At 46.2% G+C, this 26,158-nt stretch overlaps 2 protein-coding genes and 1 pseudogene across 12 annotated transcripts in view; 1 reads left to right on the forward strand and 2 right to left on the reverse strand.

Annotated features, from left to right (window-relative positions):
• The window catches only part of LOC140597361 (piwi-like protein 1), a 98,542-nt gene extending 85,947 nt beyond the window's left edge, over positions 1 to 12,595 (reverse strand). For 5 of the 10 annotated variants that reach the window (XM_072745615.1, XM_072745614.1, XM_072745613.1 and 2 more), the window contains exon 1: positions 12,457 to 12,595. The gene's annotated coding sequence lies outside the window, so the exon portion shown is untranslated. Of the gene's footprint in view, positions 1 to 10,282; positions 10,333 to 12,456 lie in introns of all 10 variants that reach the window. The other 5 variants (XM_072745610.1, XM_072745608.1, XM_072745611.1 and 2 more) reach the window with 4 other exon arrangements.
• The window catches only part of LOC140597379 (small G protein signaling modulator 1-like), an 81,415-nt gene that overhangs the window by 42,384 nt on the left and 12,873 nt on the right, over positions 1 to 26,158 (reverse strand). The window contains exons 3-6 of one of the 2 annotated variants that reach the window (XM_072745643.1): positions 17,660 to 17,735; positions 17,018 to 17,077; positions 14,458 to 14,620; positions 12,106 to 12,609 (exon numbers count right to left, since the gene is read on the reverse strand). In XM_072745643.1, coding sequence (XP_072601744.1) covers positions 12,606 to 12,609; positions 14,458 to 14,620; positions 17,018 to 17,077; positions 17,660 to 17,735 — 303 coding nt within the window. In that variant the 3' untranslated portion in view covers positions 12,106 to 12,605. The remainder of the gene's footprint in view (positions 1 to 12,105; positions 12,610 to 14,457; positions 14,621 to 17,017; positions 17,078 to 17,659; positions 17,736 to 26,158) is intronic. The other variant, XM_072745644.1, reaches the window with a different exon arrangement.
• LOC140597376 (phosphoglycerate kinase 1 pseudogene) lies at positions 253 to 4,350 on the forward strand (annotated as a pseudogene).

The following is a 26,158-nucleotide window of genomic DNA, read 5'->3' on the forward strand; positions in this document are numbered from 1 at the left end:
ACTGAGGTATAATAAATGGTCAATTGTGAATAAAAATTATGATTAGAGATAAATTAGAGAAAAGGAACAGCTCTTGAGGTTACAAAATGGTTAGTTGTAAATTGTGAATTAAAGATAACCTGATAACTGATGGGAGTTATTCTAATGCCATGCCACTTTGCTATAACAGCAATTCTTACCAGTTCAATTAAGCTTATATTTTCAAGGATTCTTAGTTTTCTCCTGGAATTATGATCAACATAGTAATTTTTTATATTATTTTTTCTGAGAAACATTTTTAGGTAATGGGGGGAAAATGAGCCCTCTCTTAGAATATATAAAAGATATATAAAAGACTGTTTAAAATATGTATATATGTATAAAAGATGTTTAAAATATATTTCTTTGTGGAACATATTAAATGGATCACTATTTGTATGAGATTTTTAAAACTCACTGTGGCTTATTATGCAAATTTTAAACTGACATTGGATAGGTAAATTATGTTTAGGCAGTTTTCAAGAACTGGATTTTTGATTCAATAGACCATAGCAACTCTTCGATGTGCTATATTGTAATTCATTAAATTATCTTCTAGCACATGCATAGCTATCATGATGCTAATGGGTATTCATATTTAAATCATGAACGAAAGTTATACATATATACACCAATTTTTCATATCAAAAAGCTTGGAACTGAAAGAACTATAGAGCAAAACACAGTATTTGAACACATTTTTATGGTGTTGTGATTTCTAGATTATCTCTGTATTTGTTAAGCCTATCTGTTGTGTCAGTTATCAATTCATTGCCTTTCATTTCCAAATGTACCTCCAATATGGTAAACAACAGAATTGGCTTAAGCATTTCTCTTTTTAAATGCACACTGTTAAGTTTCTCAGTAGAGGGCAGCAGGGGAGATTTTGCAGGAGGTAGAGACTTCCTCCAATTCACAGCACTATCCAGGAGGATAGGCAGTGTGGGTATAAGGACATCTGGTAAGGAACTACTACTTAGCAGTCACAAGCCTAGGATGAAGGTCCTTTGACCTTTCAGCCTCATCCTGGCAATGATATTTCTACAGACAGCCTGGACTCCTCTGACAAGCCTAGTACAGCCTGCATAAAGCTACTTGTGTCCAGAAGGTCACACACCAAGTCAGTCCTTCAAAGAGTAAGTTCTAACAACCTTTCACCCCTACTGGCACCTGGATTCCCACTGCAGATCCAGCAACCATTTTCTTGTCACATGTCATTTTCTTATCTTTGTCTATACCTCCGGAGGTGGCTGTTGTTTGCACAGCAGTTCTGGCCTGGCCATTCCAGTGGTCAGCTCTGCTCTCTAGGAGCCAAACTACATTTTCTCCAGTATTTGAACACATTTTTACAGTGTTGTGATTTATGGATTATCTCTGTATCTGTTAATACCCTTTTCAAGTTTACCCTTTCTTAGGTACTCTTTCTCTGCTTTACCACACAGAATTTCTTTATATCTTATAGTTATGTTTGTCAGAGTCAGTAATTCTTTGTATTAAACTGTTCTGCTTTAACCTACTACATGTTTTTTTTTTGTTTGTTTGTTTTGTTTTGTTTTGTTTTTGTCTCCTGATTGGGCTCAGAGTGCTACTTTGGCTTTCTACAATTAGAAGTGAAACTTGTTCAAGAGATCATTTTATTACAATAAGGGCTACTACTTATTGTGAACTATCTATGTGCCAGGCTCTTCACAATTACGATCTCACTTCATCCTCATGGAAATCTTATGAAGTGCGTACTTCATTCTACAAATGAAGTATATAGGGATCCCTGGGTGGCACAGTGGTTTGGTGCCTGCATTTGGCCCAGGGCACGATCCTGGAGACCCGGGATCGAATCCCACATCAGGCTCCCAGTGCATGGAGCCTGCTTCTCCCTCTGCCTATGTCTCTGCCTCTCTCTCTCTCTCTGTGACTATCATAAATAAATAAAAATTAAAAAAACAAACAAATGAAGTATATACAAGGCTTATAATTAAAGCAATTTACTCAAGGTCATGACTGACTCAAGACTTAAAACGAGTCCTCTCTCAATACTATCATTGTGCTTATCACTACTATCTTAACTCCTAAACACCATAAAAGTCAACTAAAATGTCCACGAATATCTTATTTTTTTCTGAATGATTGATAACATAGGATCTTATGGGTTTATTATCCAGATAGAACGTAAAATACATATTTGGATATCATAGCTTTCCAGGTTATGCTTGAAGCCATGAATATAAATAGAATCACCCAAGGAGAATGGAGAAAAAAAAAAAGAAAAAAAAAGTTAACAGGCTTGGAGAAGACCTGGGAAAACACTGACATTTAAAGAACAGAGGAGGGATCCCTGGGTGGCGCAGTGGTTTGGCGCTTGCCTTTGGCCCAGGGCGCGATCCTGGAGACGCGGGATCGAGTCCCACGTCGGGCTCCCGGTGCATGGAGCCTGCTTCTCTCTCTGCCTGTGTCTCTGCCTCTCTCTCTCTCTCTGTGACTATCATAAATAAATAAAAATTAAAAAATAAAAATAAAAAAATAAAATGTTTAAAAAAAAAAATAAAGAACAGAGGAGCTCTCGGCATTCCGCACGAGGTTGGAGCACACGCAGGCTGCTTTCTTCTCCGCTGTTTAAGCTCTCAGCCTCGCAGCCCTTCTATTGCCAGGATGTCACTTTCTAACAGGCTGACTCTGAACAAGCTCGACGTGAAGGGCAAGTGGGTCGTCATGAGAGTGGACTTCAACCTATGAAGAGCCTATGTTCCTATGAAGAACAACCAGATAACAACCAACCAGAGAATCAAGGCTGCCATCCCAAGTATCAAATTCTGCTTGGACAATGGAGCCAAGTCAGTTCTTATGAGCCATCTGGGCCGGCCTGATGGTGTCCCCATGCCAGACAAGTATTCTTTGGGGCCAGCTGCTATAGAACTTAAGTCTGTGCTGGGCAAGGATGTTTTATTCTTAAAGGACTGTGTGGGCCAAGAAGTGGAGAAAGCTTGTGCTGACCCAGCTGCTGGGTCTGTCATCCTGCTGGAGAACCTTTGCTTTCATGTGGAGGAAGAAGGGAAGGGAAAAGATGCTTCTGGGAATAAGATTAAAGCTGAGTCAGTCAAAATAGAAGCCTTCCAAGCTTCACTTTCCAAGCTAGGAGATGTCTATGTCAATGATGCTTTTGGCACTGCTCACTGAGCCCCCAGCTCCATGGTGGGAGTCAGTCTGCCACAGAAGGCCAGAGGTTTCTTGATGAAGAAGGAGCTGAAATAGGCCTTGGAATGCCCAGAGCGACCCATCCTGGCCATCCTGGGTGGAGCTAAAGTTGCAGACAAGATCCAGCTGATCAGTAATATGCTGGACAAAGTCAATGAGATGATTATTGGTGGTGGAATGGCTTTTACCTTCCTGAAGGTGCTCAACAACATGGAGATTGGGACTCCTCTGTTTGATGAAGAGGGAGCCAAGATCGTCAAAGACCTGATGTCCAAAGCTGAGAAGAATGGTGTGAAAATTACCTTGCCAGTTGACTTCGTCACTGCTGAAAAGTTTGATGAGCATGCCAACACTGGCCAAGCCACTGTGGCCTCTGGCATACCTGCTGGCTGGATGGGCTTGGACCATGGTCCTGAGAGCAGCAAGAAATATGCTGAGGCAGTTGCTCAGGCTAAGCAGACCATGGGGAATGGACCTGTGGGCATATTTGAATGGGAAGCTTTTGCCCGAGGAACCAAAGCCCTCATGGATGAGGTGGTGAAAGCCACCGCCAGGGGCTGCATCACCATCATAGGTGGTGGAGACACTGCCACTTGCTGTGCCAAATGGAACACAGAGGATAAAGTCAGCCATGTGAGCACTGGGGGTGGTGCGAGTTTAGAGCTTTTGGAAGGTCCAGTCCTTCCTGGGGTGGATGCTCTTAGCAGTGTTTAGTACTTTCCTGCCTTTTGGTTCCTGTGCACAGCCCCTAAGTCAACCTAGCACTTGCTGCATCTCTCCTTGGCATTAGCTAAAATCTTCCCTCATGTCAAAATTCAGCTAGTGGCCAAGAGATGCAGTACCAGGAACCCTTAAAGAGGCGCACAGCATCTCAGCTCCTCTTTACTGCACCCTGGATTTGCCTACATTCTTCAGGATCCCATTTGAATTTCTTAGTGACTAAACCATTGTGCATTCTAGAGTGCATATATTTATATTTTGCTTGCTAGAAGAAAATGAGCTGTGTTGGCTTCTCTTTTTGAAGTAGCTTATTCTGACTACAGCTGTGTCATTGTTTCACTACTCAGCATGGAAATAAGATGAAATTCCAATTGTAGGCAGGTAGGGAGACAAAGTTGGTGATCTATTAAATCAATAAAAGTATCCACTGAAACAGAGAAAAAAATAAAGAACAGAGGAAAAGAAACAGTAGAAAAAAAGCAAGAAAGTATAGTGTACTGGAAGCTAAGAGATTTTCAGAAACGAAACATCACAAAGAAAACAAGAAGGACGATGAAAAATGTGTGTTTTGGCTTTAGCAACATAGAGGTCAATGGTTGGAAGAGTGAAATTGGTGGGCCTAAATTCCATATTATACTGAGATGAATGCACAAAAGGTAAAGAAGTATAAACTTTGAGTAAAACAACTCTTTAAGATACTTGACAATGGAAAGAAGAGGACTTCTGTGAAGATATGTAGGGCCAAGGTGGTATTTTGGGTTATTTCCCATAAGATGAGAGAGACTTGAAAATGTTGAAGTTGCAACATTCTGAGAACTTAATGTTTAAGATATAGAAGGGAAATGAATGATAAAATCCTCAAGGAGGCAGGAAGTATAGAGAGCATATAAGGTGGGTGAATTAAAATAATTCTTAGTTTTAAAGATTTTTACATCAACTTTGACATTCACTGATTTTGACACTAATCTTACCTGAATCATACACATAGAGAAAGGGGGGATGGGGAGGAGAAGAGATAGCTTGTTTTCAACAAATAGAGTTAGCATCATCAGCCTTGCATGGTTTTCCTTAATTTTATTTTATTTTATTTTTTTATAATTTTATTTATTTATTTATTTATGATAGTCAGAGAGAGAGAGGCAGAGACAGAGGCAGAGGGAGAAGCAGGCTCCATGCACCGGGAGCCCAACGTGGGACTCGATCCCGGGTCTCCAGGATCGCGCCCTGGGCCAAAGGCAGGCACCAAACCGCTGCGCCACCCAGGGATCCCGGTTTTCCTTAATTTTAAAGTTCTAGTAGAAAGCTCCATTTGTCTGGGAGCTATAAAGTCATCTTTGGAATTTCAGATTCCTACTCTGTGTCATATTCTCCAGTCCTCTAGGGAGAAGAAGCTGCTGAATTCATAGACATGTTTAGACTAGCAAGGCCTACTGCAGAGAAAGAAGGATGTACATATTTCAGAACACAAAAGGATTGAAGTAGACTATAAGTCCCTTAAAGGGAAGAACTATGTGAAATCACTCTGTTGTCCATTAACTAACCTAATCTTTCACTTTGGGCAGGTACATAATTAGGATACTTACATAACCATACTCATCCTTACCTAGTATATTGGGAGGTTTGGCTTCCGTAACATCCTTTATAGAAAAGCTGTGTCTATCTAAACTGATTTCTTCCGATTTTAAACTAAGCAAAGTAAAATATTAAGCCCTCTCTTGCTGTGGTGTATTCCAAGTGTCCCTATATTTCGCATTGACAGTCTTTATTCTCAATCAACTCCTTCGGACCCCCTGTAGTTTTCTAATTTGACCTTTCCATATAATTCAAATGCTAGGACCTAGCCCACACTGAAGCAACTCTCCAACACAATTTTGGCAAAATTAAAGTAGGCTCTGGCTTTTGGAAAAATAAGTAATACGGTAATACATGTTAGCTCTTTATTTTCTTCTAATTTTTGACATTCAAGTGATGCCATAGTGCTTTATCGTTAGCTACATCAGCAGTTAGCTTTGCCAAGTGAGGTTGCTAGCTCTTCTAAATGCAAATTAAAAGAGAAAAGAAAAGAAAGGAGCAAAGCATTAGCAGGCAGCAAAGAGATATGGTACATGGCCAACAAGGTAATAGCCTTATGGTGAGCCACTGCTCCAGAGAGGGAGGGTTATCTTGTCAATGGTATTAAACTTAAGACCCTGTTTCACTTGCACTGATGTCTGTCAAGGGAAGGGACCGGGATGCAGGAAGAGATTAAGAACTTCTCCCTAAATCAGTAATCAGTATCCTTCTAACAACCACAGAAAGGGTCTTAACATCTGTGAGAGTAGTCACTGTCCAGGCTGTGAGGAAACACGGGGAGAGGTGTGTAATGTTCATTGCTTCTAACTGTGAACACTTAACACTTGCGGCAACCAGAAAGAATCTGTAGTGCCCTCTTCATTCACAAAGGACACTATGACTATCTATTATTGAATAGTGGGTATTAGAAGAGCATCTCATCATTTTTAGAGTTTTATTTCACGTTCATAAAAACATTTCCATTTTTCTCTTCCTGAAGAGAGCCTCTTGGACTGAAACTGCCAGTGACTTTCCACATCCCTCATCCTGTTTCATTACAGAAACGCTCATAAAGACACAATTTTCTCCTATCAATAAATATGTTTGATGTTCCATAGAAGTTCTATGTAATACATGCAGAACAATGGAGTCAGACTCTAGGATTAATGATTGTCAAAGCAACTTGAAGCGACGAGCCTGCCTCTGGATGCTCAGCGGTGGATGTGATGCGGGTGTTCAGTGGGAAACCAGAATGAGCAATAAAGCCCACGAGTAATAATCATAAATCCCAAAGAGGCATCACCCTTTCTTAAGACATGTTTAAACTCCTTGAGAACGAAGACTGTAAGGTGCAATCTGCTTTTAGAGGCATTATATTGTTCTAATACATTTAGTTTAAGTTGGAAGTGGAGCATGCCTGGACTAAGGAGCTTTTCCATGCAGTGGACTCAGCTGCAGCTCCACGCGGACTGCCAGGACAGGATGCGATGCTGATGGTGTTCTGAGCAGACTCCCAACATTTTCCTAACTTGAATTTGTTTTATTTTTACATCATATTCCTGTTAAAGGCTCCTAAAATCTCCTAGCCATCAAGTGTCTCAAAATACAGACTCTACATGGAAAGTATTTGGAGACACCGAATAATTTAGTGTGCCTTACGTATAGGATAAGGGACAAAAGGACTGATGTTTCTCAAAACAGACCATTAGGTTGGCTGTATTCAATTCTGATTCTATATATTTAGGACTCACTGAATTCATAGTTCACGGTACTTGCTGCCAAGATAAATAGTTTTTTTTTCTGCTTTTTGTATTTTCTCACATGAAGACACACTCACCAAGAAATCAAGTAGCAATTGAAGAACTAGACACACTGTGTGGGAAACGTCATGTTGGATATATAGTCTAGATGACCCCTTGATTAATACATAGAGGATTCACCTTTTTTCTTTCACTTCTCATTATTTTGAATCACATATCGCACAAACCAAATAATACTACATCTCAAAGGGAAAAATGTACGAAAGTATTTGTCAACCAAAACTCCTAGTAATTCATCACAGAATTTTCAATGTGCTGCTTTCCATGAACCTCATGCAAGTTCATGAATATTATTGAAGTCCACTGTCATGTAAAGTTTGGATCTTGCAGGAATCTAGGAAAAAAGTTCATACACTCTTTTCTGAATATTGGTAAAAATATATGTATAGTGCTCAAATAACAAGGATACAGTGAAGCAATTTTTAAGGATTATCCTACCACAGTATTATTTTACATACTTAGTAAAGAGATAAACTCTGTTCAGGAATCTCAAGACAGGGGTTTTTATTACTTCCAGAAGTTCAAGTAATTATTTAATAGCTACTATAGTTTGTAAAACATTTTAAAGTTCAGGTTGCACATCATTAGCACAGAGCCTCAGTCCTGCAGATTTCAAGCCTCAGAAACAGGCAACATATACTTCGTTTGATGGAAATTCAGACAGAGATATCTAATTCGCTACCCTGCGGAGTAAGGAAGATAAGCTGAGGCATCTGGTCAACACACTCAATGGGGATGGGGAGACCTTGCCATCTCTATAAAGGGGGTAGAGATTTATAAATCTTATTATTTCCATATATATGGCCTTTCACAACTTACCAGCTTATTTTCACATAGCTCATTTAATATAACAGTTATATAAAAGGTAAGACATTATTTTTTTCTATTTTTATTGTTGTAACTTCTCTGCACACTCATCACCTTAATAACACCTAAATATTACCTTGAGATGACATTTTTTGTTTCTCAAAACCTTCACTAGATCTCATGCTCTTTGGAAGCATAGAGTATGCATAAAGTGCCTTTTCTAGTTATAGTGTCCATACATGTATTGTATCTATGCACACACACAAACAATACTATAAAGTTCAGTACATGATAGCCACTCATTGAGGGCTGAAAAATGAATCACTGAGTGAATAAAGGAACACCTCACATTGTTTCATTTCTCCTTAGCCCTTTTGATTATCCATTCAATTAATTTATTACTAAGTACCTAGCACCGTGCCACCCTGTAGGATATTAACGATACAGTAATCAATTAAAGGTTATTCCACAGTGTGGTCCAATGATCTGCCTGCTGCCATCTGGATGCTTGTTAAAAACTCAAATTCCTGGGCCCAATCCCAGACTTACTGAATTAGAATCTCATGGATACTGAAGTCAGAAAAGCATTGCACAATAAGTTGACAATCTTGCAAAAACAGGTCGATGGATTTTTAAAAAAATCATATTAAAAAAACATCCTTTCTTTTAATCTTTCTACAGTATTTTCTCTATGCAATTTCTCTTAGTTATAGATTGGGTAAGACTAAAATTCAGGACAAATGGAAAACTAAGAACAACATGTAAATGAAAATTCTAAACCAAGGTAAATGGTGAACTAGTTTTTTGGGTCTAGGACTTCATAAAAAAACAGTCTTTCTGGGAACCCATCCTTGTGAAAAGCATTAATCATTAGAGAAAATCAGACAGGAATCTACAAATGACCTGGAGTCATAAATCAATGAACAATTTTTGTCCTCATTTAGCCATGGTTATGTAGAATATGAAAATATGTATTCCCAGTAGTGGAAAAACCAAGTCCCAGTCAATTAAATTATAGACTGCCACTGGCTTACTTACATTCATGCTTAAAAATGATGTATTATTTTCCTTTCCCATTTCTATTACTTGATATTCTTGCAACTCGTTTAATTATTATAACTGTTTTGTGACACAGAGTTCAGTTTACAAAGACCTAATCCAGAGGTAAAGAGCCCAGTTTGCTTGCTCTCTCCCTGCTGTCTCAGTGAGACTGAGTCAGGGCTACACTTGGGGCCTTCCTGCAGTCTCAGATATCAGAACTCTGATCATGTTGTTTTAGGGTCAGTTGCTACAGATAAACTGGATGGATCGGGGTGGTGGTGGTGGAGTAGGGATTTTAAAGCTGGGAGGAGTGGATATTTATCCCAGCTCTGTTGGTAATTAGCAGAGTGGCCTTATTTACTTATTCTTTGCTTTTCTCTAAAATTTAGTCATGCAGTATTAAAGAATCATTGCAAGGAAGAAAAATAAACACTTGCCTATTTCCTGCTGATTAATGGAGCCAAGATATAACCGTTATTGTTAAATGACTATTAAATGCAGGGTGGTGATGTTTAGGCCTAGAAAAGTAAATCAAATTATTTGAAGTCACCCAGCTAATAGAGTGCAGTGTGTCTTGACTTGCATTTACTCAATTCTCGTCAGTATACTTTCCACTCTCAAACATTTCCTAAGCTTGTAGATGAATTACAGTGGTTTATAAACAGGACGGGGGTAATTGCCAAGAATATGGAAGTGGACAGGGAAGAAGGAGCACATGCTGTAGTTAATAGATCTCAGGCAGAACAAGAACAAGTGGCACCGGCTGGCCAGTGTCCAGGTTCTGCTGAAATGTGAACGCACAGGATTCTCTGAAGCCTGAAGGAGCCTGTCAGACTGGCCAGAAGTAGGCGGTGGCACTGCAGCAGGAATGGCTGTCAGACCTTCAGCCAATTTTTTTACCTTAGCAGCTCTGGCTCCCTGGTTAGTCTCCATTACAATATTAATCTCTGAGTTAGTAGAGAGATTTTCTGACCAAATACTCTTTTAAAAGAAAACCTGTTTTCAAATCAAGAGAAATGTTAAACTGGTTAGAGTTCAAAGTCTGAGGTAGTCACCATTCCACATGACCACAAGAAATGTCTTAGTTTTGTATGCCTGGCATGGGCCACAATAACTAAGAGAGGCAAAGAACTCACAAGGCCATCTGGGGAAGTTTCTTCAAAGGCAATGGCAGGATAGGTTCTATCTGAAGAAAGATCAGAGCAAAGAACAGTTAATTGTAGTTAGAACAGAGTCAAGTATATCATGTTGCTGGCTTGATTAGAGAGCCAGGACTGTGATGGACAGTGATGAAGAGATTTTTCTCTAAAGCAAGGGTCAAGAACCTTTTTCTGTAAAGGGCTAGACAATATTTTCAGTTTTGAAGAGCGTAAGATTTTGTCACAAGTACTCAGTTTGTCACTGTAGCACAAAAGCAGCCATAAATGACTGGCAAATGAATCAGTAAGGCTAGGGTCCAATAGGATTTTGTTTGCCAAACGTGAAGAAAGCTAGATTAGGTCTACGAGCTATAGTTTATCAACCTCTGCTCTGGAATAAAAACGTTTAAATTGAAAAAGAAACACTTGTGTTGTTTCTAGTGTCCCTACCCCACAGCCAGTGGGGAGACCTGAATTTTTCTTGAACCAAAACCTCTTCCATATAACACAGAACATACCTTCATAGGTTATGAAGGTACAGTGCAGGTTATGGAGGATGTTATCACTAAGGGTAGGGGAGACTCTGTACTAATGTTACAACTTCTGTGTGAATGTAAAAAAAAAAAATAAGAAGTTTAATAAATAAAGAGGTTGGCGTTATTGCTGAAATAAATCACTAATTCCTTTTGACTGATTTATTCAGCGGAAAACACAAGGTCATAGACCAAAGGCAGTAACTACAGAGGCCCTGAACCCACGTTAGGGCACAGAGCAGAGACTTGTCATAATTCACGAGAAGGTGTAATTGGACTCCAGAGCCTGGATTTCTTCCAGTTCCTCTCCTGTCTCCTGGCCTTTGCACCTGCTTCCCTCTGCTAGAAACACTCTTTCCCCTACATCTTTACCCAGTTAATGCCTACAGGCACTTCAAATGGAAGCTTAACTGCCATGTATTCCAGGACACTTTCTCTGACCACCCAGAGTAAATTAAACACCACCCACCTAGTTTGGAATATTCATCATATATTATCCCAATTACTAGTTACCTGTTTTCCCTGCTACGATGTGAGGTTCATGAAGAGAAGGATTTGTTCTATACTTTCAGATATGTTTTCCAGGCAAACAGGCAAAGAATGAAAGATAATCATAATACCCATTTTATGTGAGGATGTGGTTAAATAGGCACTTTCATATACCAAGAGATGAGGAGATTCTCATGTATTTCCTTGATATTCTCTCTCTCCCTCTCCTTCTGGCTGGAAAGGAGTACTGGTCGTGAAGAGTCTCAGATTTTACATTCTTCCCCAGCTTCCCTATCCCTTAGCATAACATCCAAGCTTTGAACATGACAGTTAAGACCAATGTATCGGGATCCCTGGGTGGCGCAGCAGTTTGGCGCCTGCCTTTAGCCCAGGGCGCGATCCTGGAGACCCGGGATCGAATCCCACGTCGGGCTCCCGGTGCATGGAGCCTGCTTCTCCCTCTGCCTCTGTCTCTGCCTCTCTCTCTCTCTCTCTCTCTCTGTGTGACTATCATAAATAAATAAAAATTAAAAAAAAAAAAAAGACCAATGTATCCCCAACATCTAAGGTTAGTGCCTGGCACTTGCTAGGTGCTCATTAAATATTTGTTGGAAGAATGAATGGATGGATAAATGCTTGCCAAGAGGGCTCATACTACAAAACATTTACACCAAGTTGATCTGAGCTAGAAAAAAAAAATGTAAGAAAGTATCATTATAAATTTCCAAAATGCTGTGGACTCACTATCTTCCCTTCTCACCTCTTCTCCAGAATGGCAGCGATCCCTGTCCCACTTACCAAATGAGAGGAGAGACACAGAGAAGCTAAATGACTCCTCTAGGGCCATGGTTAGTAAGAAGACAGTAGGCTTAATTCATGGGAGAAGAAAGATGCCTAAGATTGCAGGATCCTACACCCCACTCCTAATCTGGAGATCCGGCGTTGCCAGTAAGCACCTGAATTGTCCCAAGGTCCTAAACTAGGCTAATTCGGAGACGAACATCCAGATGGCCTTCATGTAATTTCTTCCAAGTCAAGTGCATATCAAGGGGGAGAAACGAAAGGTGCTTTGTGCAACAGGGCGCAATTTCCAAGAAGGCCAGCAGGTGGCGGCAGAGCACACCCAGGCGTCTGGTCTTTCTGGCTCACCTGCTGTTTTCCACCAGGTAATGCACAATTTTGTCCAGCACCTTCTCAAACAAGGCAGTGCGGATCCACAGGTGCTTGATGGCTAGTGGGGACAGGTTGGGCAGCTTCGGCAGCTTCCGCACATTCTCCTGGAGGCCCTGGATCTGATTTCACCTTCAAGACCAGTAAAGAAGAAGGATGAATATTCACAAAAGAGGAAATCCAACAGGACCAATATGCAAACAGCAACCTCTCAAGGAAATGAAGGGAATGGCAACCAAAACAACAAAAGAGCCCTTATTGCTCCTGGCAAGTGGGCAAAGAGTTGGAGGAATCATAATACCCAACAAGCATGAAGATGCAGGGAAATACACTTTCATACACTGTTGATGGGTAAGCCGGATTCTCATAGTGATTCCCTTCCCTTCCCTTCCTTTCCCTTTCCCTTCCCTTCCCTTCCCAGCCCAGGACTTCAGTCATACAGAGGCACCTTGGAGAGCTGTGGGCCCAGCATCTCAAAATTCATGAGAGCCTCACATGGGAAAACCCTTCCCTACCCTACCCTACCCTACCCTACCCTATCCTTCCATCCCCCTCCCTTCCCTTCCCTTCCCCCTCCCTTCCCTTCCCCTCCCCCTCCCTTCCCTTCCCTTCTCTCTCTCTTCTCTTCTCTTCTCTTCTCTTCTCTTCTCTTCTCTTCTCTTCTCTCTCTCTCTCTCTCTCTCTCTCTCTCTCTTCCCTCCCGCTCTCTCCCCTCTCCCTGTCATGGATAAGTGGTTGCATGAATGAAGGAATGGCTCTCCCTTACCAACTGGCATGGGTATCTCTAATTCCTCCATTAGAAAGTCACTCCCAATATCATGGAAGGCCGATGGACATCCACCCCTTTAAGAAGTTCTCAGCAAACACCTGGAAATTTAGCAGATGGACTGGAAGACACCTGAAAACCAAGTGGCTGAGGAGTCACTTGGGATTCCTAATGGGAGTTGGCAATGTAAAATCCACAGCCCTGCCCATCACACAGTTCTGGCCAGCAGCTCTGGGCTGGTATGGCCTGAAAGGCAAGGCAAGGGCCATTGCCCATCCAGTGAAGTGGAAGGAACACCCATGGCAGAGAAGGCAAACATGGCATGCGTGCTTCTTTCTCCTGTCTCGTGCCATCTAATCAATCTGAGCATTCTTTCCTGTGAAACCCAAGAGTAGCTCTAGAATCTTTCACAACAAGGTCCTTTGGGCAGCCTCTAGCAACAACTGGAGCTGAAACCTATTTGGCATCCCTGACCAGGCTCCAGATCAAGGCTTTGGCTGAACAATTAGGACTCTGGCGAGGCTCTGGTGGAAGGTGCTCAGGTACACATACTCAGGCCATGAGCCTCCCCCAGCAAACATAATCAGCTCTTAAGACATGTGAGTGAAGTCAAGGCTCCCCTTCAATGGTGGCCTCAATGTGACACCTGGTCCATGCAGACAGAGACCATACTGCTTTGATTAAACTTTGGTCTTCCTGCATTCAGAATGGGGTCTGGCTCCCAAAAGCCACTTTATGCATTCAACAATCGTGTCTTGAACATTTCTAGGCACTGTCCAGGCACTGGGATGGGGAGTAACAGATGTTAGTTGCCTGTTCCCAGGAGTTCAGAGTTAAGCGGGGAAGATAGACAAGAATCAAGGAAACAAATGAAAGAGTAATTAGAGGTGGTGATAACCACAGGGAAGTAAGTAAATAGAGTGATCTAAAAGAAAAATTGGGTGAGGGTTGGAATTTATCCTTAACTGGGGCAAAGCCTGAGATGACAAGAAACTAGCCACAGAAAATGAAGTATGGGAACCGGGTGGTGGGTAGAACATGTGCAAAGGCCCTGGGGTAGGAAACAATCTGGCAGGTTTGGGGAGCAGAAAGGAAACCGGAGAGAGGAACTGGCAGGAGGCATGGGTTCTTGCAGAGCTCAGGGAGGAACGTGGAGTCAGGGGGACTGTCCTCTGCAGGGCGTGCCCTGCCCATACCCCATGCTCCATACTCACGTGCTCTCAATCAGCTGCTCCAGGTCCTGCACCTTGTGGCTCAGCTCCTCGGCCGGCGGGAAGTTCTTGCCCACTTTCATGAAGAGAGCTGCAATCTCGTTGTAGCACAGAAAGCCAGCCGCCCGCCGCCGCAGCCCATGCAGGACGCAGGCCTCCACAGCCGCTGTAGGGACATGACAGTCAGTAGGCCCTGCCCTGCCCACACTCCCATGCACCCAGCCCAGGACTTCAGTCACACAGAGGTGCCTTGGAGAGCTGCGGGCCCAGCATCTCAGAATTCATGAGAGCCTCACATGGGAAAACCGCATATGCCTCTCTCCCTTCCACTCCCTCGAAAGGGAGCAAGACAGCTGAGGAGTTAACCTATGCTCGCTGCCCAAGGTCAGACTATCTGCCCACATCCTTTCCCAGACACTAAGCAGTCGTGTGACCTCCAGCAACTACTTCCCCTCCTTGTGTCTCAGTTTCTTCATCTGAGAAGTGGGGAGAGCATGAATGTGCATCTTAAAAGGTTGCTGTTAGAATGAGGTGGAAAAAATGCATGGAAAGCACTTCACACAGAGCCCAGTACACAGTAAGCGCTTTAGGAACATTAGCTATTGCTCCTGCCAGGGAGAGAGGAGGGACCAGACCACAGGACTGTTGAGCTTTGTCTGGGCTCAAGATAAAAGTGACATAAACGTCACTACTGTGATTCTAGTAACAGCTAGCGTTACAGATCTCATTCTCCCTCTGCCACAGCCAAGGAAGAAAGGACAACCATCCCCATTTTTCAGATGTGAAAACTGAGGCTCTAAGAAGCAAACGGAATTGCCCAGGGCCACCTGGAAAAAAGTGACCAAGTTGGGATTCAAAACTGGGCCTGAGGGGGATCCCTGGGTGGCTCAGTGGTTTCGCGCATGCCTTTGGCCCAGGGCACGATCCTGGAGTCCTGGGGTCAAGTCCCGCATCGGGCTCCCGGCATAGAGCCTGCTTCTCCCTCTGCCTGTGTCTCTGCCTCTCTCTCTCTCTCTATGTCTATCATAAACAAATAAAAATAAATCTTTAAAAAAAAAAAAACCAGACCTGAGCCCATGGTGTGCTCACAACACCTGTGTCTCCATGAAGGATTTGAAGAGAGGCTTCACTCATCATTTCCCGTGTCTATGTCTGCCCTGGGTGGTAGTCTGGGCTCTACCTCTAACTTGCTGTGTGACCTCAAGCAAATCACTTTCCATTTCTGGGACTTAGTGTTCCCTGCTGGGAGACAGTCCCTGTGGAGGCCACTCTGATGACCCCAATCTTATTTCTGGTACTTTCAGCAGGCCTCTATTAGTGTTTTCCTACCTTCTATCTCACACAGTGAGACCAGTGTGTAGTTTTAGCTTACTCAATCCTGGTGGAAAAAGCCCACGAAGTGAGTGTGCTAGTCGCCGTCACTCCAAAGAAGGAGAACGCCAACAGTCCAAGGGTTAAGAGCCCGGCCAAGGTCATGTTGTGTGCAAGGACAAATACTGAGAAGTTCTGGTTTAATTTCTTGTCTTGGGTTGTTGTTGTTGTTGTTAGCAATTACTTGGCTTTTATTTTTTTAATTAATTTTTTAAAATAGGCTCCACATCCACCATGGAGCTTGAGCTCATAACCCTGAGATCAAGAGTTGTGGGCTCTACCAACTGTGCCAGCCAGGTGCCCCAGTAATTGCTTGGCTTTGAATGAATGTCCACTTATTGCCTAATTTGCTTATGGGCTTAAAATAGTCTGGATAAGCATCTATTAAACACCTTCATTTTTGCTTACACACACAACACTTTTCATCCATTTATACTTCAAGAAGTTAAGTAACTATCCAGGTATTGGCAGCTTGGTTGACTCTTTCTGACAATGAATCCTAAGGAACGGTGGATCAGAGACCCCTCAGGGAGACCCTGTAGGCCTTACTCAGTGCCATCACATTTCTTCCCTCATCCCAAACTGTGGCTGGAGTAGAGGATTATCGTGATTTTTATCACTTTCTATTCCTCTAAGTCTTTAATGGGTAGGTATCGTAGCACATTTTGAAATGGGCATGCCGATTATTTTCTTTGCAAATAAAGATGTCCGGGAGAAAAAAATATAGGTAAATACATTCCCATATTTACATTTGTGTGTATGTGTCCTTTCATATACATACATGTTCATGTAATTATGTGCATACAGACTCCTCTATATATACATAAATATGCAAGTATATAAATATACATATATATGTAGCTTAAACAGATCTCACTTCAAAAAACATAAAATTTTGCCAAGGTCACCCAACACACAAGTGGCAGAGAAGGGATGTGAACCCAGGTCGGCCTGGCTGCAAAGGGCCCAAACTGACGTCAGCAGGCTCCCAGGTCATGACGTGTGTTCCCACAGGTGGTACGCCCAGCCATCTGGATGAAGCCGAGGGCCCAGTCAGGTCTCCTCGCTCGGGCCTCTCTATGAGACCAAGGCCACGAGAGGGGGATTACAGCACGTCCTTCACCCCAACACATGCCAGTCATGAAATAATAAAGGTTTTTAGGGAGAAAGAAACTCCCCCACTTATACGTACACACTGATACGTAGAAACAGAATCCTGACTCCGGGGACACGCAAAACCTGCGTCTGTAGCCTGTAGCCGAGGTGGAAGTATAGTAAGAACCTGGCAGCATGGTTATTTCTGGAGCCTTGCAAGCAAAGCTGATTCAAGGAGAGACGTCTGAGTCATGCTCTGAGCCCTGGGCCTGCCTCCTGCGCTGAGCCAGCTGGACATGATCCCTCAGGACGGTGTGATGGTTCCTCACTCCCTGAATTTTTAAAGCCCATCCATCCCCTCCCATTATTTAGCAACAGCCATAGGCAGGGCGGGGGAAGGGGCACGGAGCCATTCCTCAGATGGAGCCATTCCTCAGATGCGAGACCCACATCACTAGGGGTGTGGGTTGGTGGCTGTGAACTGAGAGGGGAAAGCAGGCCCTCCAGCATCAACAGTGATTAACCCTTCGTAGGTTGCACGGGGGCCATTCTTAATGTCTTCTGGAGACATTGTTGTATTTCCAAATTCCCTAATGGGGCCCCTTGGAAATCTGAAAATAACGTTGGAGTTACAAAGCAAAAAAGCAGTTAAGAACCCTTGCTTGCACAAAGATGCCACTCCCCCAGGTCAGCCCACAGAGAAAGAAGCCACTTTCAAGGCCACAGGCCACGGGCTCACCACAGAAGGAGATGATGTGGCTGCTGTCCTCGTGGACAAACTTCCGTGTGATGGCCTCCTCCATGATCTGCTTCACCTGGAAGGCAGAGGCAGCTGGACGGGAGACCCAAATGCGACCCGGGTGTGGTCACCCCAAAGGGCTGTGTCGCTCCTCCTGGGCTTCTCAGGCCGTCCACAGTGTTTTGATAACTGCTTTCCTTTCATACCCTCCTCACCCCGTCTTCTGTTAAGTCTGAGGCCTGTGGCCTAGAAGAGCTCCACACTTCACATTCTCCTGAAGCATTTTTTCGGGTGCTTGCTCTGCACTTTTCAGATGTCACACGAAATGTCATCTCCCTCCTTGACCCCATTATCTGAGACAGCCCTCCCCGTGACTCCATCCATTCCTCGTTACAGTTCCTTCAGGGTACTTACACTATTCCTGTCCTGTTTCTTTGCGTACCGTCTCCCTCCTCTGGGATATAAATGCTCTGAGGGCAGGGCCTCATCTGCCTCAGAGCCTGCAAACTGTGGCCTCCCTGATGTTAGGGGCTGAACTGTATCCCTGCCCCCCACTCATACGCTGAAACCTTAACCCCGAGTACCTTAGGATGTCATCTATTTGTCGACAAGGTCTTCAAGAGCTAATTATGTTAAAATGAGGTCATTAGGGTGGGCGCTCACCTGGTACGACTGGTGTCCTTATAAAAGGAAGTCTGAGCACAGAGCACTACAGAGGGAAGAGTCCGCCATCCTGGGAGAAGAGGGCCATGTACGAGAACACCCAGAACAGAGCTTTCCCTCACAGACGTCGGAAGGAGTCAATTCTGCCAACACCATGATACTGGACTTCCAGCCTCCAGAAGTGTGAGAACGTAAATATCTGGCATTCAGGTCCCCCCGGGTGTGGTAGCTTGTCATGGCAGCCGGGGCAGACGGACACACCCACCGTCAGCATCCTCACCATCACGCTCCACGTCCTCATCCCCCCAGCGGAGCACTTCTCTGCCAGAGGAGGAATGAGTGAACGAGTGAATGAGTTCTAGGCTTACCTGTATTAACTCACTGTACCCTCTCCTCAGCCCTGTGCGGGGTGGGCCTATTTTTATGAGAATGAAGATCAGAGAGCCTAAGCAGCCAGCCCAAGGTCACACAGTGTACAGGAGGCAGGAGCAGAAACCCAGGCTCTTGATGCTACTCTAGAAGCTTCAGCCAATGGCATGTCTCTGAAAATAATAATGCTGCTCTAGCTTACACACACTTGCACAGCACTGTGGTAAGCACACATGGTATTATGGAGTCACATGCTGAAGCCCTATTCTCCCCCTCCTGGTGTGATGGTATTTGGAGGTGGGGCCTCGGGGGGGGGGGGGGGGGGGGGGCGGTAATCAGGGTTACACAAAGTCCTGAAGGCAAGGGCCTCAGGATGGGCCTAGTGTCCTTAAAAGAAGAGGAAGAAATCAGAGCAAAGTGAGACGGTGGTTGCCTGCAAGCCAGGAAGAGAACCCTCACCGGGAGCTGAATCTGCTAGCACCTTGACCTCGGACTTCTCAGCTGGCAAACTGCAAGAAATAAAGGTCTGTTTAGGCCACTCTATCTGTGGTGTTCTGCTACGCCAGTCTGAGCAGAGGCACCCGGCCAGCCCCACATAATCCCCACAGCATGGTTCCCAGGTGGCCCCTACCACCCACTTCATTCACAAGAAAATTATGAAATGCAGAGGTATCGGTTACTACCTAGCCAAGGTCAGAACATCCAAGGTCATCCTGCTGAGGTTTCTACGCTGGGCAATCTGACTCCAAGGGGAGCCTCTGCCCACTCCACTCCACTCCAGAAACAGGGGTCAGATGCACTTACTGGGGTCACCGCCCTCCGTGACACAACAGAGGAAACAACCCCTTCCTCTTACTCTCCCTCTCTCCAGAAGGCCGGGAGGACCCCCTAACCACTGTCTGTGGTTCATAGCAACACTGGTGCTCTTATTTCCCAGCTCAGCTCAAGCCGGGGTGGAGTCTGGGGGCTTCGGCCTCTCTCTGCTACATGATGGCCTGGCCCAGCAAAACTAAGATTCAGAAGTCCGCTGTTGGCAAAAACCATGGGCAGAGTTCTTGGGAGGGGGGGGTTCCTGTGTGCTTGAGGGAGAGCAAAAGGGCTTTCCAGGTTGGGGCACGGAGTCCAGGGAAGGCTACTGGCCCCTCCTTGGCCCCTTGGACAAGAGCTGATCACATGGTAGGTATCACAGTGTGCCCCACAGAACCCTTCAGGACTGGAGGCTGCTTAGGGGGGTGCTGGAGAACCCTTAGAGGGGTTGCCAGTCCCTTAGAGGACAGGGGACTACTTCAGCCACAGGGAGAGCCTGCCCCAAGGTCTCACTGCTTCCCAGGGTGGCCCTCACCCAGAGACTGGAGCAGGCGGGCCCTGAAGATTTGGCATCCTCGCCCCAGCTTGGGACAGCTTTGAAGGGCCACAAAGCTCCCTGGGAACTCGCCGTGGCGCTTCCATGAAAGCCCCGTGGCCCATCTTCTCCTTTGGCCCTCTCCTGCTTGCTTCACTCTGCTCCCCGGGTGTCAATCCCAAAGGCATACCCAAATAAGCCTGCATGCTGACCTCCATCTCCACAATGGCCTCCACTCAGGGACCGCCAAGCCAAAGCATGCACACATGTGAGCAACAGTCAACAGGGAGACGTCGTCGTAAACAGTTCAAATGCTCATGAATGCAGTTCGGCAGGAGGCCCTCGCACTGAGGGCACAGAGCAGCAGGGATGGAGTCAAACAGTCCTGCCCAGGACGACCTTTCACTCCAATGAGCCAAAAGGTAGGACAAGCTAAGACAGGCACAGGGCAAATGTGACATTGCCCAGCAGGGCCAGCAGCACCAGCACCAGGTGGGACCTGGTAGAGACACAAATGCTTGGCCTCCGACCCATGGAATCAGCAACTCCAGGATGTTTATCAAGCTCTCCAAGGAAATCGCACGCAAGCTCAGATGGCAGCAGGAGGTGCGAGAGGATAGAAAACAGGAAGCTGTCCCAAAATCCTTAGGAAGAGATTCAGCAGTCACGGCTCCTGTCTGGGACCTTCCCCACACAGCCAGCCCCTTCTGGCCACCTCTCCTGGGCCCCATGTCAGACTAGGGGAGGTAACAGTTGCAGCTTCCTCACTATTACCACCACAGGGTGCTGCATCCTTGGCGCACCCCACCCTGCCTTGGTCAGTAGTGCCTTTATTAAATTCACCTTACTGTACTCCCTTTGGGGGAATCCTCTGTTTCCTATCGTTACCCAGACTGGACACACGCGCTGTCTCAAGTCCAAACTCTGCAGAGTGGAGAAGGTTGTCCGTTTATCGCTGTGGACTCTGAAACTCAGGAAGGGCAATCCCCAGGGAAGGCTGGCTCCAGGACTCTTGTCCTGGGGATGGATCTGGGGTGGGGTGGGTGGTGGAGGTGCAAATGCAGCACCCGTGGGTAGTGGGTAGTGCTCAGCCTGGGGAGGGGCCCTGACAAGTGAGGTGCCCCCCACTTCTGCTGGCTCCCAGCTGTGGGCTAGAACCCGTCTCCAGAAGTTAGTAACAGGCTGCCAGCCTGAGGCCAGAAGAGGAAATTAAAAAGGCAGCGGGGTGGGGCGGAAGTCTCCCTGGGAAGGACCCTGAGAGCCTCCCAGGAGAGAGCAAGGGCTGCAGGAAGAGGCTGTGACCCACACCCTCGAGGGCGGGCCCCATCCCCAGGGAACTGGCCAGACCTGTGGGGGTGAGGGAGAGGGCCACAGAAGGCCTCTGAAATTCAGTTCAACCACCTTTCCCTTCTCAGGCGCCAGGCATGAGCTTGGACTCAGTCGGCTGTGAAAGCTGACAGATGTGAGGGACCTCGGGGTGGTCTGGGCATGGTGGCAGTGGCAGGTGGCCTCCCGGCCCCTCCCCAGCCTCTGTGATTTCTCTAATCTTCAGCCCTGGGATCATGTGTGATTCAGGCAGCACAGAGGCAGTGGCTGTGGTCGCTGGGACTCGAGGCCCACAGACCTCCATCTGCATCCCGGCTCAACCCCTCGTGTCCAGGGCGACGGTTAAATGGGCTGCTGTTTGCAAAAGGGCAGGCCTGGCTAGGACATAGTAGAAGTTTCATGATGCTAAAGCTTGCTGCCATTTTTTATTTTTTGAGCACTCACTGTGTTCCTGGAACTGTATATAGCGTGACAACCCAAATGAAGTGGATTACTGAATTATTCCCTTTTCCCAGATGGGGAAACTGAGGCAGGGAGCTGTTCGATAACCACCCCAGGTCATGCAGAGGAGGCACGATCAGACCCAGGGCCTTTATTCTAACAAATACTTTGTCTCATAGCAGAAGTTGGAGGCCATTTTGAACAAAATGCTTTTGTTATTGCCCAGCTTAGAGTGAGAGAGTATGTTTACTGAGCACCTACTATGTGCCGGCGTCTCTGTACAGAATACCTTGTTTAATCCTCACAGGAACATCATCATCCCCATTTTAAAGCTGCATAAACTGAGGTTCACAAGAGTTTATGCAATTTGCCCTAAGGTTACAAAACCAGGAAAGGGCATGGTCAGGACCTCTTGAACTTAGGTCTCACAGTCAGCAATGCCTCCAGCCCTGCCCAGAAAGGGGTCAGGCCCTCTAAAATCCCAAAGTGCTGAGAAACCTATGAGAAAGGGATTCCTAGGTCTCGCCCAACATGGAGACCAAAGAAGCACTAACTGCAAGTCAGGAGTCCTGAGTCACCTGGACCGGACTCTGCCACCCATGTCCTGTGGGGGCCTCTTCAGGGCAGGGAGACCTCAAAGGTCACAGTGGTCAGGAAGCTTTCATCCCTGTCTAGCACCCATTCTAAGGAGTCCTCCAACATCTGCTTGCATTCCCCCAGTGATGGGGAGCTCACTTCCTTCAGAACCAGCTTGTTAGCTCTAACGACAGGATGTTAGGAGGCAGTGGAGAGGCTAGGAGCCAGAATGTGGAGTCACTGACCTGACATCGAATCCTTGACCACTCATGATGCTGGACAAGCTTCCTCACTTGTCAAATAGGGTGGATGATCATAGTGTCCCTGCCTCATTGGGTAACGGGAGCCTTGCAAGAGCCCTGTGGAGACAGTGCCTGGCACATGGTAGGAATTCTACAAACAGGAGCCAGTCTTAGAGGATAGGGACTGCCTAGTTCAGGGCCGGCCCACAGTAGATATTCATGAGTGTGAGCTATGGGGCCCTTCAGCTCGATGCACTTACCCCAGCTTCCCATCCAGGGGCTATTTAGGACCTCACTGGCCTCTGGGGCAGTGGCCTGGCCCCACCCCTGCTCGTGGGATCTCAGACCATCAACCCCTGTCAGCCCCACCCTGCAAATTCAGGAACCAGCCCCGCCCTCCCACCCTCCACCTGCAAATATTTCAATAGCACACAGGAGAAGTAATCAATCTCAGGAGGAAGGCAGGCAGGGAAACCGAGGCCAATCCGAAAAGCAGGAAGACGGGACTCGTGGGGGCTCCCCGGCCTGCCGTGCCTTCTCCCCACCCCATTCCTGCCACCTGCCCACTGATACCCAGATAGCCTCACGCGGCCCACCTGGAACCCTGCTAGGTTCCAGATCAACTCACTACTCCCGGCTGCCTCTCCACACAGTGCCGTGCTCACCGCTTTTATGCCTGGATCGGAATAATACAGCCCAGCGTGCAAGGCTCCCATAAGGATTATGGAAAGTATCAGCAGAGGGCCTCTAACAGGACCCAGCATAATACAGCTGGCATCCTATAAAGGGAGGCACCTTAGTAAAGCCAGTAAGAATAGGAGATCAGGAGTCACCAGGCTCAGGTCAAATTCCAATTCTGCCATTGGCTGGATGACCTCAGGCCTCAGTTTCCTTATCTGTGAAATGGAGATGATATACCACCTGTCAGGGCTGCTATGTGCAGATTTCATGAAAAAAGCATGCACAGCGCTCAGAATGGGAGCAGGAGCTCAGAACCACACAGTGTAAAAGCTTCATGCATGTCACTCTCTACCCCCTTCTGCTGCTGTATACTTTTGCTTAGAATTTATCACGGCCTGACTTTCACTATACACCTGCACGCTTATGTGTGTACTGTCCATCTCTAGGACAGCGCTGGGCAAACAGGAGGTGCTCAATCTATGTTGGGTGATCGATCACTCTGATTATATTAGTAACACACGCCAGCAGCTCATGCTCATCAGGTTTGGTTCCAGTGTCTTTAAGGCCCTCTGGCACCTGATCTCATTTGCTCTGTGTTCAAGGCCAGGGTGGGCAAACGTTTTCTGTGAAGGGTCAGAGAGCAAACACTTCAGGTTTTACAGCAGGACCGCCAGATAAAAACACAGGCTGCCCAGTGAAATCTAAACTTCAAATACATATGGAATTTCTTTTAGTCTAAGTATGTACCAGATACTGTGCAGGCTTATACTAAAAGATTCTCTGGTTTTTCTGAAATTCAAATTTCAGCAGGCGATCTGAATTTTTATTTGCTAAATCTGTCAAACCTATTTTCAGGCCACATACCGTCTATGTCCCATCCTTTCTCGTTTTCACACCCCTTTTTAGGATGTAAAAACCATTCTTGGCTTAAGGGCAGTGCACACACAGGCTGGATTTGGCCACAGGGACCCCTGGCATAAAGCACCCAGCACTGTGCCTGTGGCTCACATTAGGCCAAAATAAAAACCAGCCGAGCTGCCACCTGCTCCTCCAAGTCCTGCTGCCTTGGTGCTGGCTCAGAGCACAGCTCACCCCAGCTGGGGTCCCGGGTGGTTGGCGCCCGGCAGTGCAGCTGGGTGAGTAATGCTGAGCCAGCAGGAGCTAATGAGATGGAGGCCCCCTGCCTCTCCCGGCCGCGAGAAACTCACAGTGGAAAGGCCGGTTCATTTAGGGTGTCTGGACCGCCTTCAGGGTGACTTTTAAAAATAGCTCGCAGCATCTGGGCAAAGTGAGGAGGAGAGGGGAATGAGCAGAGGTCAGCTCTGCCTCCCGGGTGGGCCTCCTGGATGCTGAGGGCGAGATGCACATGCCCTAGCAGGCCAGCATGTCCAGCCCCGCCTCGGACCGCGGGCCCTCAGACCCAGCCGTGGGTGTGCCTTTGCCCACATATGCCTTCTGCCAAGGGTCCCTCCCGACATGCTGCAGCTAGCTAAGTGCAACTCAGGCTTCAGCCCAGGTGTCACCTCCTTCTGGGAGCCTTCCTGGACTCTCCATACCCAAGCAGGGATAAATGTACCTCTTCCATGTTCTGCCAACACCTGCCTTCCCAGCACTTCCCTTCACAAGAACCACAGCTGTCCCTCATTCACTTAACATTTATGGAGCACCTCCTAGGAGTTTGGTACAAGATGACGAGCAGATAGAATCCCTGCCCTTGTGGACATGGCAGTCTACAGAGACAGATACTAACCAAGTACAACAAATGGGTACATGACAACAAAAAAGTAGGCCAGTTCCCTGCAGCAAAAGAATTTAGTTCTTGGAGAATAACAAAGGAACTTGAGCTGATGAGGTAGGTCTAGCGGTCAGGGAGGGCTTCCTGGAGGAGGTGATGCTCAAGATCTAAGGTACAAACAGAACTGAACTCTCTGGTTTCTCCAACTCTAAACCAGAGGAGGAAAATGCTGCCCCTGCAATTGCCCCCGCCCCCCCCAGCCACCCTAGAGCTCAAAGGAAGGAACAGATGGAAGGACAATGTGGCAGGGAAAGGCACGACATGGAAATAGCTGGCGGCTTTTTATTTTTTAATTTCTTATGGGGGAGGGGGCGCACAGGAGGTGAGTTGGGAAGGCCTGGAACAGGGCTGCGAGCTGTGACTGCTTCTACCATGGGGCCCTACCTTCCTTTCCTGCCACATCCTGTCCCCTCCCCGCCCCTTCCCACGCCCAGCTCGGTCACTTGTGCCATTCCTTCTGTAGGATTCCCACCCCTGCCTTTGCTTTGTGCTTTGTGCAGTCCCCTGCACCTGATATCCTCACCCACTCCGACCTCCATCTCCAGCTCTGGCAAAACCACTGCATCTTCTGGGACTCACTAAGGTGTCCTCTGCCCTCCTTCCCGAGCCACCCCCACCCCCCACCCCCTAGGCAAAGTTGATGGGACCTCCTCCACTTCCAAGCTCCAATGGTCAGCTATGAGCACTGGGCTCTAGAGTCAAACTTCCAGAATTCAAACCCCAGCTCTTGCACAGAATCTTGGGCAAATCTTTCCCATCAGTAAAATGGGTATCTGTATTTGCCTCACAGGCATAAGATAATACATCAAAAGCATTTAACACAGTGGTAGCCGCACAGTAAGTGCTTTACACACTTATTTATGAGGTGTTCGCTGAGCCTGGCACCATGCTTGGGGCATTATTTTATTGAATCCTCAGGATAATTAGGTGAGATGGGTGTGGGTGCATATTTTTACAGATGAGGAAACTGAGTCTTGGTGAGGTCAAATACTTGCCCAAGAGCACATGGCTTTTTTTGTTTGTTTGTTTTGTTTTTTTTTTTTTTGCACATGGCTTTTTTTTTT

This window comes from Vulpes vulpes, unplaced genomic scaffold (genome assembly GCF_048418805.1).
Source record: "Vulpes vulpes isolate BD-2025 unplaced genomic scaffold, VulVul3 u000000698, whole genome shotgun sequence".
Taxonomy (NCBI): Eukaryota; Metazoa; Chordata; class Mammalia; order Carnivora; family Canidae; genus Vulpes; species Vulpes vulpes.